Source organism: Acomys minous (genome assembly GCF_964271855.1).
Source record: "Acomys minous genome assembly, chromosome: 5".
Taxonomy (NCBI): domain Eukaryota; kingdom Metazoa; phylum Chordata; class Mammalia; order Rodentia; family Muridae; genus Acomys; species Acomys minous.
Window position 1 is genome coordinate 102,475,643 of NC_140494.1, and position 12,909 is coordinate 102,488,551.

The 12,909-nt window shown below is 47.3% G+C and overlaps 1 protein-coding gene across 7 annotated transcripts in view; it reads right to left on the minus strand.

Moving 5' to 3' along the window:
- The window catches only part of GRIK4 (glutamate ionotropic receptor kainate type subunit 4), a 427,994-nt gene that overhangs the window by 132,062 nt on the left and 283,023 nt on the right, over positions 1 to 12,909 (minus strand). For all 7 annotated transcript variants that reach the window (XM_084782224.1, XM_084782226.1, XM_084782227.1 and 4 more), the window contains 2 exons: positions 12,463 to 12,641; positions 8,130 to 8,183 (listed from right to left, as the gene is read on the minus strand). In XM_084782224.1, coding sequence (XP_084638350.1) covers positions 8,130 to 8,183; positions 12,463 to 12,641 — 233 coding nt within the window. The remainder of the gene's footprint in view (positions 1 to 8,129; positions 8,184 to 12,462; positions 12,642 to 12,909) is intronic.

The window sequence follows — 12,909 nt, forward strand, 5'->3', positions numbered from 1 at the left end:
TATCTGTGTGTGAGCCTCCATGTTTTTCCCCATTCCAGGCCTCTGTGAGGTTCATTTACAAACTAGAAGATGCCTGGGACACTAAATGACCTTTTGAGGCTATTACTATCATGAACATCTTTATGGAGCTTTTGGTGAGAAATGTCCAGTGTGCCATCCACGTCTGTGGGTTCCATACCACGGATTTCTCTAACAGCCAACTGAAAATAGTCAAGGGACAATGAGGTCTATGTTGAGCATGCTCAGATACTTCTCTCATCACTGTTCCCTAAATGATGCCATACAATAACTATAAGCATTTACATTATAGTAAGTATCCATCTAGAGACAGTTTAAAGTATATGGGAGTAAATAATATACCATTTAAAAGAGGGACTTGAACATCTGCATAATTTTCTTTATTCACACAGGGTCCTGGAGCCATCTCTTCCCATAGTAAGAGACTGCATGCTTGCCTTTGCATGAAGCTGTGGTATTTGTGGGTTGATTAGTTGTAGCCATTAGCTCTGCTTATCAATTACAATGCCACCAACAGCTACTTCTAAATCCTTACTAAGAACCTTTAAAGATGGGCATTACATCTTACTGATGAGGAAACCAAAGTCCCAAGAGCTGCAGGTCCGCGAAAGTCACTGAGAGCTCCAGAAGCAAGGCTTCTAACCTGTTCTGAACGTCCATCAGGGCTGGGCTCTCAAACGCTAGCTGCTTTCTCTTATTACAAAGCTTCCTCATTAGCAGGGCCCTCAACTACACCTGTCGGGTCTTGGCTCTTTCCATCTGCAAACTCTAACTAGAGAGAAACAGCACATCTGAACACTCACACCCTCTGGAACTACTCTTATTAGAAAATGAAAAATAAGAAGTATTGGCAAGGTTGTAGCGAAACTCAAACTCTTGTACATTGCTGTTGGGAATGAAACATGGTGCAATCGTTCCAGAAAACAGTCTGGTGGTTTCCCAGTAAATTAAAATGTGACGACCGTCTAATCCAGCAAGGGCCCTCCTTAGGGGCATACCCAGAAGGAAGAAACTGGAAGAGATATTTGCACATCCATTTTAATGGGACTATTACTAAACAACTTGAATACTCACTGATGGGTTAATGGGTGTGCAAAATGTGGTACACATGCACCGTGGTATATTATGCAGCTTGAAGAAGGATGAGCCTAAAAGACATTAATGTGGATGAGATAAGCCAGAAACACAATGGTAAATAGTGTATAATTTCATTGACATGATGCACATAGTCATATTCACCGAGAGAATGTAAATGTGTGGTTCAGGGCAGGAGCGGGCTGGGAGGAGGAGGAGCGGACCACAGAGCAACTGTGTCATAACAGAGTTTTGGTTTGGGAAGATGGAAAGAATTCTAGAAATGGAGGGTGATGATGATGGCACAGCAATGCAAATGTGCCTAACGCCACTGATGGTGGCTCAAATGGTAGATGCTATTACAGGTATTTTTTTTTTATCATAATAGAAAGATATTTTTTGTTAAAGCAAAGGAAATGAAATTCTGATACATGTTACAATATGGATATACCTAGAAAATATTACACTGAGTGCAATAAGCCAGTCACCAGCCAATAACAACCCTAAAGTGGGGAGCCTGGAAAAGAGAAATTCACAGAGAAGAAAACAGAGGTTGCCAGAGGCAGGGGAGAAGGAACAGGAGCTGTTGTTTTGGGGTTTCCTTGGGTTTTATGGTTTATAAATGAGAATATGTCGACATCACTGAATTATAAACTTAAATGTTTAAAATGGCAAATGTGGTGTTATATATACTTTGGCATAATAAAAAAAAAAAATCAAAAACAGAGGATGAAGGAAAGGAGCATAGAAGAGAGAGAAGGAAGACTGCTTGACTGACCTCTGAACCCGGGCGGGAACTGGCTCTCCGGACCCTGCGTGGTTGCCTTCCGACTTTGCCCAGCAATTCCACTTGCCCTGCTTTGTTCCTTCCTTGGTCCCTGATCTGCCTCTTCAGCCAACCCTCACCTGCTCTGCCCGCCAGGCCTTGCTTCCTCTATTTCCTTCTATAGCCCTGACCTCTGGCCACGTGCGCCTCTGGCTTTCTGGGACCTCTCATATTTTGTGATATGGTCCCCATGAGCCATCCTTCTGCCCCATGGCTCCCACGTCCTCCGGGGGCCTCCCATCTATGACCAAAGACTCAATCCACAGGAACTGGTTCTTGGATTCATTAGAACTATAAATGGGGACAAAGTTGCTTCCCTGATGGATGATTCCGCCAATATGAGCACCTCCAAATCCTTCTTGAAATAGATGAGAGAATGGAAATCCTCTTGCTGTGCACTGTGACTGAGCCCTTTCATTCTAGCCAGTCCCGGGGGGAGGGGGTTGTCCCAGGCGCAGGTGTACCTCCTTCTCCTAAAGTGTTTGTCTCGTTACCTTACACCTTCCTGTAGGCATAAGGTTATTGTGTGGTTTAAATTCTGACTTCCTGTCTACATGGTGTGTAAACTCTGCTCCCCAACTGTCCCTGTTGGGGGACAGCTTACAGAAGATGAATGAGCAGGGGAGAGACTAGGGCTGGACTTCCTGCCAGGGGAGGAGGAGTCAGGGGGAGAAGCCAGAGGAGTCTGGAGCTGAGGAAAGCTACAGAAGTGCAAGTATCTCTAGGATGCTTCCTGGGCGTAAGACAAAATAGATGCAGGGTTAACAACAGACTTAAACTGCTCAGATGGTGTTGTGAAGCCCTGTATTATAAAAGCGTCTCAATTATTTGTGTGATAGCTAAAAGAAACAAACCCATTTTATAAAAATAATTCCAACACCTTCCTGTCGCTCTGCCACTGAGCTAGGTTTCCCCTGGACCCACCAGCCTGGCTTCTAAACCATAAACTGTGCTGGACTCTGATGGACACAAGAGCAGCCCCATTTTTATTTCCCGGCTCAGCGACACTTCTTACTTCAATCCCCCATGTCACTCAAAGTTTAAGGCTGACATGTACACGCTCCCCAGTGGCCAGACCCTGACTGAGAAACTGTGCTTTGTGTAGCATGAACAGGGCTCAGTGAATTGATGGCTTAATGTTTAATTTATGATTGGTCCTTTTGTCCCAACTCTTGCTATAGGTAATCAACAGATCGAACCCAGAACTGTCAGTTTAATTCATTTATTACAGATGCCGTATGTCAACCAGTGTTCTTGGCACCTGGATGGGACTGAGACATGGGGACATGGTCAATACTCAGTAATTACTGACAGGCACACAAATATCCTGCAATTGCAAGTATGCTCATGCATAATAGCTGATCAACTGCGTGTGTTCAGTCACTGGAAAAGGAGAAAATACTATTTTAGGAATCATTCTTTTGGGGAGTAAAATATGTTTCCTGTTCCTCTTAACCTACAAGAAGCAAAGCCAAGACTTTCTAACATAATAACTCCCTTTCATTAAACCCATATTGTGTGCCAATTGCTCTCCTGAGCTAGGTACAGGGCCCACTGACCGTAGAGGTCACCAGAGCTCAGACAGGTTGAGCAGTCCACACAGCTGCTAGCTCCTCGAACTAGAAGGCTAACGGCCTGTCCATCAGAAGCCCAGGTCTGTGCTTTTCCAGTTCTCCTTGGTGGTTTTCATGAAGCAGACCATGGAAGTTATCACTGTTGCAGAAGCCAGAGAGTGGGGGAGGGAGGAGGATGAGGCGGGGTGCCTTTAGGGCCTGAGAGAGGGAGTGCATTGGTGTGGTGGGAGGGGCTGGAGGCTGCAGGTCACCCTCTGCCACAAAGCCCTTGTGCTCTGCCTCCAAACTCAGAAAACTCCTGGCAGCAAGGCTGACCCTAAAACAATGCTTTCCTCCTACTGGGTCCTGTTCTTGCTGGAAAGACAAGGAACTAGCGAGAAGCTTCCAGAACATCCTCTCACTGGCTGATTTCTGCAGCGCTCCTGTTTCTGTTCTCTTGACTGTTTCCTAAGCAGCATCACTCAAATAGTGAGAGCTCTGCTTTCCCCTTGAAAACCCCCTGTCTGGTGTGAGTCCTGTTGATTGCAGGTGCAAAGGACTCTGGCTGAGGCAGAGCACAGAGCCATTCTTGCTGGTGCCCACCAACAAGAAGGAAGCTCTGAACTGCGCAAGCGTCCTCCTGCTATGAAAAACCATAAGGCTCCTTAGGGACTCAGGAAGCTTTGCACATACCACTCAGCAACATCCACTGTAAGCTTTTGTTATGTCCAAAACAAGAAAATGGATGCCCTGAGAGTCTGTGAGGCTCTCCTAAAGTCACCCAGAGAGGGCAAGGTAGATGAGGATTTGGTACCTGGACCTCCTGACTTGACAGCTACATTTTTCTACACTAGAGAACACTGTCACCTTCCCAAGAACAGGGAAGGATGCTACACAGTTTGGTGGGTGCTGTCCTCCTAGAAACCCAAGCCAGCACCTCCATCTATTTCTGGCTACTGCGGGGGAACTCTTTCAGCCTGCTGAGTGACCTGGTGACTCCGGGATGCCCAGCTCCATCCTTAGATGCTGCCCTTGCCTGGTGCAAGGTCCCTCCCTGGCAGGCTGGCACAGTGCAGGCAAGCTCATCCCCACCCACCTGCTTTTCTTCCCTCCTCCCTCTGGCCCCACCCCCAAGCAGCATCTCAGAATGGAGCAGCAGCGCAACTGTACTTTAATCTCTTTCCCCACCTGCCAACTTTCCCAGGCTGCCCCAGATGCCCCCTCACCTTAAGCAAACCCATTTACATTGCCGTGGGAATAGCCTAATCTTCTTCTCCCTTTTTACATGTTAATTCTCCGATTCACAGCTGCAGCCTTAGATAGAAGAAAGAAAAAGAAAAAAAGAAAAAAAAGAAAAAAGAAAAAATATGGCAAACAAAAGAGTTTGTTCTATTTTACATTTTGAGGGGAGTGAGGGGGCTTCTGGGGCTCTGGTGATGTTCTATTCCTGGATGGAGAGGCTGCTTACACAGGTGTGCTCACTTGGAGACAGCTCTCTTTGCTCTACGCATATATAATGTGTGTGCACGGTGTTCTGTAGGAACACCAGACCTGAGTAAATGATCCCCTGGGCTAGGCCTGGTGGCATACACCTGTAACTCCATCGTCAGGAGGCTGAGGCAGAGGATTGTCATGAGCTCTGAGGCCAGCCTGGGCTACAAAATTAGAAGTGGTTACAACACACCCTGATGTGAGCCAGCCATGTGCTCTCAAGGTCAGGCCATGGGGAATGACCTCCTTGCAAACACCCGTGCAAGAAAGACCCTAAACCAGGAGGGGACATTTTTTTCTTCGTTCCTTTGTAATCTTTCACCTCTGGGAGCTTGGGGTCCACCAATATATCAGAGCTAACACAGTTCCAGAGCAGCCCCAAGAGGAAGCAATGAATTCACGCTTGTTTCTTAAGCATCTCTTAGATACTGCAAGACCACAGAGAAGACCTGGTCTCCAGTTCCCAGGAGGGAGACTTTACGGCCTTCTAAGCCATCCACGCACACTGTCAGCAAGGTCTTTACTGACCAGCAACCTTTCCCTTAGTCAGGTTAAAGTGTCCGAGCCACGAGGCTGAATCTCGTTCTTAACTTAGCAAGGCTCTTGACTCACTGGTTATTTTCAAAGGATATCAACAGATTGTGAATAAGAAGCACATGAGTTCATATTCCTGAGAACACGTGAGTTTAAAGGTTCTTGCTGCTTTGTGGGCATATTGTGAACCATCTTATGTCAAACTGAGGTGCAGTTCCTTACCCCGGAGCAGTCTTCCTTTCCTTGTGTGTACAGACTCTACTTTCCTTCCAGCACTTTCTTCAATGAAGCTATTCCCTATTGCTCAAGGTTGAGCATGCAGTCCCTACCTGAGGGGCTGCTGCAGTGTATTATATATCTAAAAATAGAATTCTCTACTTATTGCTGTCAGGGGTACTTAGAGTTTTCACAAGGCTTGTATGGATTCTTTCTTTTTAAAAACATTCTATTTAGTGTGTGTGTGTGTGTGTAGCATACATACACAAAATATGGGACTCATGTGCATACATGTGCACACATGCAACTTGAAGGAGTTAGTTTTCTCCTTCTAGAATGTGTCAAGCTCAGGTCATAGCGCTTGGCAATAGGAGCCTTTCCCAGCTGAGCCATCTTGTCAGCTTGGTTTCTTATTCCAGTCCCAACCCCTCATGCCTGGTCTGTCCCTGGTATACAAGAAGTACTCAAAAGCACACCTGGATGACGGGGCTGTCTGTCATCATTGTTTGGATATAAGATGCCCACCCCTCCCAGGCTCTTGTGTCTGAATGGTCGGTTCCCAGCCAGTGCTGACTGGCGAAGGTCTGCAGTCGTTGGGAGGGGAGTCTTGCTGGATGAGGTAGTTCACTGAAGGGTGAGCCTCCTGGATTACTGCCTGGCTGCAGTCGCAGCAGGATCGCACTCAGCTCATCAATCTCTTGGGAAAACGGGGTGTGTTGCAAGCTCCACCCCTCCAGCCTGACTCCCAGACACCATGGCTTCCCCACCTTCCCTACCATAGTGTAACGTCTGCTCAAACAGTGAGCTAAAATAAGCCCTTCCTCTCCTGGCAGGCATTTGGTCACAGGAGTGAGAAAAGCAATGACTACCCCCCCCCCCCCCGAGTCAGGTGATTTATAAAATAAACTAAACTTCTCTGTATGGCGATCTATAATAGCATACGGACGATGACCAAAACATCTCGCGGCCTGTGAACAACTGAGCAAACTGCAGCACGGCTACCCATGTAGCCCGATTAGCAGTAAAGACGCAACTACCCAGGTGAGTCCCCAGGGCTTTCTGTCGTGTGAACTCGCCAGCCTCAAAGGTCACACACTCTATCACGTTCCTCAAACTGTAAAATTAGGGAAATGGGGCACCGGCTAGTGGCTGCTAAGATATAGAGATGGTAGGGAGGAGCACGGCAGGTTTGCTACAGAGTAAAGGCTTGTGGGCTCCAGGCTTGGCAAACAAATATATGCAGCTATCTTCGTGGCTTCTTAGACAACTTGTCATTATTCCTAAATTAAAAGTTACACAATTTTTAGTTCTCTGTATTTGTGTGTTAGTGTGGGCATGTTAGTGCAGATGCCTGCAGAGGCCAGAGAAGGGTATCAAATGCCCGGGAGCTGGAGTTACAGGTGGTTGTGAGCTACCCATTTGGGTGCTGGGAACCAGACTTGGGTCCTCTGCAAAACCAGTACGTGCTTTTAACCTCTGAGCCATCACTCCAGCTCCAGATGTTTTTTTTAATGCTTGTTTTCGTTATTTCTGACTATTCTTGAGTTGACTATATACATTAATATACAGATACATTTTTTTATATATGGATACATACACCACAGTAATTTCCACATTTCTTTGTTTATTTGTTTGTTTTCAGACAGGGTTTCACTCTATAGACCCGGTTGTCCTAGAACTCATTCTGTAGACCAGACTGGCCTTGAACTCAGAGATCCACCTGCCCCTGCCTCCCCAGCACTGTGATTAAAGGTGTATGCCACCACTGTCCAGTATTTCTCATGTTTCTTAACACTTTATAACTTCATAATGTTTCCACATATGTTAAGTCACGTCATTTGACAGCAGCCCAGTGATGGAGCTGTTCATGCCTATCTGATGGATAAGCACGCCACACATGGCTCGGTGCTCTGTTGAAGGGCATGTGGCTGGTATTTGGAAAAGCTGATCCTTAAGCCTAATTCAATACAATTCCAGCTTTCTCATCCATAAAAATGAGAGGTCTAGCTAAGATGACCTGTGGAGATACATGCAGTTACAACACCATCAGACATGCACACATCTTGTGCCCTGAAGGGAGGCGGGGGAGGGACCACTACTGCAGGCGAGAAACTATACCTACTGAGGAGGCTCATCCATCGCACAGCTGCCCTGAGGAATCCTTGCTATAAAACCAGCGAGACTTGGGGGCAGGGCATCAGAGCCTCCAAATTCCCATTCTCACAAGGCTTAAAGTGTTGGCTTGAAACACCCCTCCCCCCAGGCTTCTGGATCCTGTGTCTTCACAATGCTCAGACACTATGGTTGGCTTCTGTTCCTTTTGCCTCCCTTTCCCCACAAGCCATCTTCTAGACAGCATCCTTTCAGGACCCACTGACAACAGTCTGCTAAGGAGGAGGGCTGTGAAAGCATCTTACCAGATTGGTGAAGATGTACGTGTAATAGGCGGACACCATTCCCAGTTCAGCTGCCTGCAACGCAAAGAAAAGGAGATTAGAGAAGAGACACTCACAGGGGCGGCAGGGGCGGGAGGCTACCATTCATCTGGCCCACGAACCCTCAGTGCAAAGCAGAGCAGAGAACTTTAGTTGGTTCTCAAGCGCCCCTGGGCGTTAAAGGATGAATGACAGAGCCTCTACAGCACGTCTGTCCGCCTCACCCAACTCCCCACCCTGGGAAACACTCGCCTATCTGGTGTTCTCATGTACAACACGCTCCCACAAATAGGACTGAGTATCATAGGAACCAGATGGATTTAAGGGAAATGGAGCAAATAAAGAAACATACTAGGATAATCCCCATGACTCCTAACAATAACACTGGCTAAGGTTTGCCCACTGTCCAGTCTGTGCCAGGTACTCTAAAGCCTTCCGTGTGGGCTAACCAAAGGGCGGCAAGCACTTTTTTCCTCCTCAACTCCCATTTTCCAGCAGAGGGAACTGGCACAACAATGACTAAGTCACTTGTGTGAGATCACGTGCAGCGTAATTCCAAGGCTTTTAACCAAATCATACTCCCCCTCACGAACCACAAGCTTGATGGACGTGCGCACACGGCACTATCAGGGACTGTCAATAGGATTGTGGGGCATGCCCCAAATGAACCCTGCCTCTGTCAGAACCCTGTGGACGTCAAGTGAGTCGTTTGCAAACCCAGTTCCTTTGTTCCTGCTAAGAAACAAGTTGACCATGACATGCCTCACCCTTGATCACTGCATAGTAGTGTGGTGTCACCCCACAACTGAGAAATGTAGCATCGGTACAGCCTTCCTTTTGTCTGATCTCTGCAGCCATCACCAACATCCCTAGTCAACCTTCTCTGTCAGTGTCCCTGGCTTTGAGTGTGACAGGTGGTACAGAAACTGACAAGGAGATCAGGTAAGTAATGAGCCCAGGTATCTCCAGGGTCTTTGTCCCTCCTGACATTCCGTTAGATTTTCATAATATAACCTGCAGCCCCAGGCCACTGGGAAATGGCTCTTGTCATAAATATTGTGGTGGGGGATGGGAGAAACAAGACCAGGATAATTGCATTTCCCTCTTTCTCTCCCAAGAACTCAAATAACTCTGGGAGCAGTCTTAACTTTGTATCTTCCCAGCTGTCTGAGGCTCAGGATACACTGACATTGCTTTGATCCCAATGGGTACTTGAAGTGCAAAAGGGCGTGATGATAAGATCAAGATGGTGGGGGCTGTCACAGAGTGCGAGGTTTCAATGGGGGCTCCTCCCCTTAATGCTTCCTTCCCCACTCTCAAGACAATGATAAGGCAGGATGCTACTGTCCACACCCCACCACACCCACTCACATCTTTGCTACGAGAGTACCACTGCCTCGAACACTGCCTAGACATATATGAACTACAGATGACAGGCATCCAGCCAGGAGCAGGCTATGGGGCATAGTCGGTAGTTAAAAGCCATTTTGTGAAACCTGCTGTCCTAGAGATAAAAGATAAGAGATCCTTGGTTTTTAAGACATGAATTCTGGGTAAACACAGAATTCGTTGCTGAAACAGCCAGTCAATAAAGTAGGGGATTACTGCGCAAAGCCTCCTGAAATCAAGAAGCTGCCAAGAGCTGCCAAACAGATCATGGCTCCCAAGTGCACACGGGGCTCCAGAAAGCCCTGTGAGCCTCCAGGGAGAGGATCATGGAGCCCTGTGGAAGCCCAAGGATAGAGGCCAGGCTTGCCGGAGAAACTGGCTGCCTATGAGTACCAGGGTATCAGGTGAGAAGCAAAGGACTAGGCTTCCTCAAAGCCTGCTCATCCTGCTCATCAATCAATTTGGCTGCAAAGATGCAAGAGTGTAGGTAGGAGGGAGGATTTAGAAAGGATGGCCACAGGGCACTCAGAACAGCTGTCTAATGTGTATCATCATAGACAATTGCCTTCAAAATCATGATGCAATACATAAATACATATATCTCCCTCCCCCTGCAGGAAAAAAAAAAACCCTAGGAAATGGAAAAACACAAGGCATGTTTAAAGGAAATTCCCAGGGCTGGAGAGATGGCTCAGCCGTTAAGAGCTAGGCTCACAACCAAAAATATAGAAGAACTTCCCAGCATTGGCCAAGGTGCGCTGAATGACATTTCTGAGTGTGTAAATGGTGAGGGCGGCGAGTCATCTCAAACTCCTTCAGAGTGTGCATCGCGTGAGCTTGGCATTCCCCTTTGAGAAGCATATGCTAAAGAAATATGCATGAACACACGTGCAGAAAGATTTATGTGTGAAGATGTGTGCCCTAACATTATTTATCATAGCAAAAGATTGGAAACAACCTGTTTCTACAAGGATGAAGGGATGGCAAAATAAATTATGGGACACCAGCATGATAGGAAATGATACAGCCACTAAAATATCTGTAGAGAAATATTTAATGACACGGAAAATGTATGATATATAGTCGAGCAAAAAGAATAGCTGATTGCAGAAAGTTTTAAGCAGTGTGAGGATAATTGGGGGAATGTCTGAAGCAGAGAGAATAGACATTAAAATTTTAGGAAAGGTTGAGGCTGGGCGGCGGATTGTGAGTGACATTTATTTTCTTCTTTGTCCTTTTAAAAACATCTCAGCAATGAACTCAGAATGTTGGCAGGGTTGGGTAGGGTGGAGAGCTGGGGGACATCAATTTTGTGTGCCAGGAGTCAGGGGGCACTTTTGGAAAGACCTACCCCTCCTCCGCCCTCTGCTCTCCATGGAGATGCTGGAAGGACATCTGTGTACTGAGCTGAGGCTCTTACCCTCAGCCTGCTTCTCTCATCCCCTGGAACCTACAAGAGCCTTTTCATTCTTAATGACATCACCGGTAATATTGCCAACTGTGAGAAGGAAAAGGACAAAAAAGTGTGTGTGTGTCTGTGTATCTCTCTGTCTTTGTATGTATGTTCTGTGTGTATTCATGTCTCTCTCTTTGTGTGTGTGTGAGTGCATGCGTGCCGTGTGTGTGCCTGTGTGTGCACCTGTGTGAGTGTATGTTTGTCTGTATATGAGTATGTCTCTGTGTCTGTCTTTGTGTCTCTGTGTGTTCATGATTCCCTGTGTGTGAGTCTCTCTGTCTGTCTTTGTCTCTCTCTCTTTCTCTCTCTCTCTCTCTCTCTCTCTCTCTCTCTCTCTCTCTGTGTGTGTGTGTGTGTGTGTGTGTGTGTGTGTGTGTGTGTGTGTGTGTTTGAGTGTTTTTTCATAAGTTGAGTGCTCATAGACAGATGTGGTTTTGGTGCTGTGGAAAATTACTATAGCAACAGGCTGAAGGGACAGCCCTGGGTACTGAGAGAACTCATTCAAATCTCTTATTAACTCTCAGATTTTTTTTAAAAAGGGACTTAGGCAGAGGAGGGAGGAAAAAGGCAGACAAAAAAGGAGAGGAAGAAGCAGATATTGAGTTTTTTTTCAGGCTCCACACAACCAGGCAGAGGTTAACAAGGAGCCTGGCTACCCCTGTGGAAGATGGCAGGGTGTGTTTAAATGTGCAATTAAAATAACATTAAGAGAGGTCAATGTGCCTGAGCAGTTATGAGGATTACTGAGAAACCAAGGAAGAGCCCAGAGCAAGGCTTGCTCTCTGAAGCACATGCTTAGCCCAGGGACTGGTGGCAGGTGGCACCTCAGCTGTCCAGCTGCTTCCAGCTGTCCATGTGACCCTAATCACCTGACTCCTCTCTGTGGAACCTGCCTCTCTGACAAAGTTCCATGTCCACAACTCTATGTCTGCTTGGCCATCACTCTAAGTCACTATGAGTCTAATGAAAGTGCCTTCCCTGTGGATGAGAGCAAACTAGGGGTGCTGTGCCCTGTTCCCCACCCAGCTGACCCCTGACAGCTGATGATAACCTCCCAGGGCCTCGGCTTCTTCTTCACCTCTGTGATGAAGACAACAACCTATCGCACATCACCTTGGAGAGGGCTGTGCTGTGAAATGACGGGGAGGCACTTTACAAGCTGTTGAAAAGCTGTCATGGCTGAGGACAGGCTGACACTCGGCACCATACGTAAGTGGCGCCATATGTGCACTGTCTGTCAAGCGGCCCCCACCGGATTCTCTCAAGTCTGACTCTAGGTCCAACTGGCCTCTCAGCCCCACCAGGTGCTAAGTGTTTCTGAGTGGCACCCTCATCCTGCTTTCTCGTTGAGGGCACTGTTGTCCATGGAAACAGAATTAGACAGAGGGGAAATCAACATTCAGATCCAGCCCAGGACCAAGGGGCCCAAGTCAGGGGAGATGGGGTATGAAGGGTTAACCATGCTCCCACCTTCAGGAGGATGGTGTGGGACATGGAGGCGTTGGCATGGATGATGATAGTAGCTGTCTTGTCATCCCGGATCTCCTTGAGGAGTGGAGTGGGGTCCCGTGTGTCATCCAGCATCCGGACGGAGAGCGTGTCCTTGGAGATAAGGAATTGCCGGAGCAACTTCTCCAGGTTTAAAAGGCCTGAAATAGGAAAGAGGGAGAAGCCCCTGAGGGTCTGCAGAGCTGCCTCCACAGACACCCGGGCAAAAAGTGGGGGCACATGGTTACTCAAGCTGGAGGCAACTCAGGGCCAGTACAGCTCAGGACCAGTGTAGCTCAGAGCCAGCGCTGCAAGGCCTCTATACCCCAAGCCAATTTCTCTGCCTCTTGGGCTTCACTTATGCCATCTAAATATAAGGAGCATCGAGAAGCTCCCATCAGCTCCCTCCAGTAGTCTTCTACTGTTAGA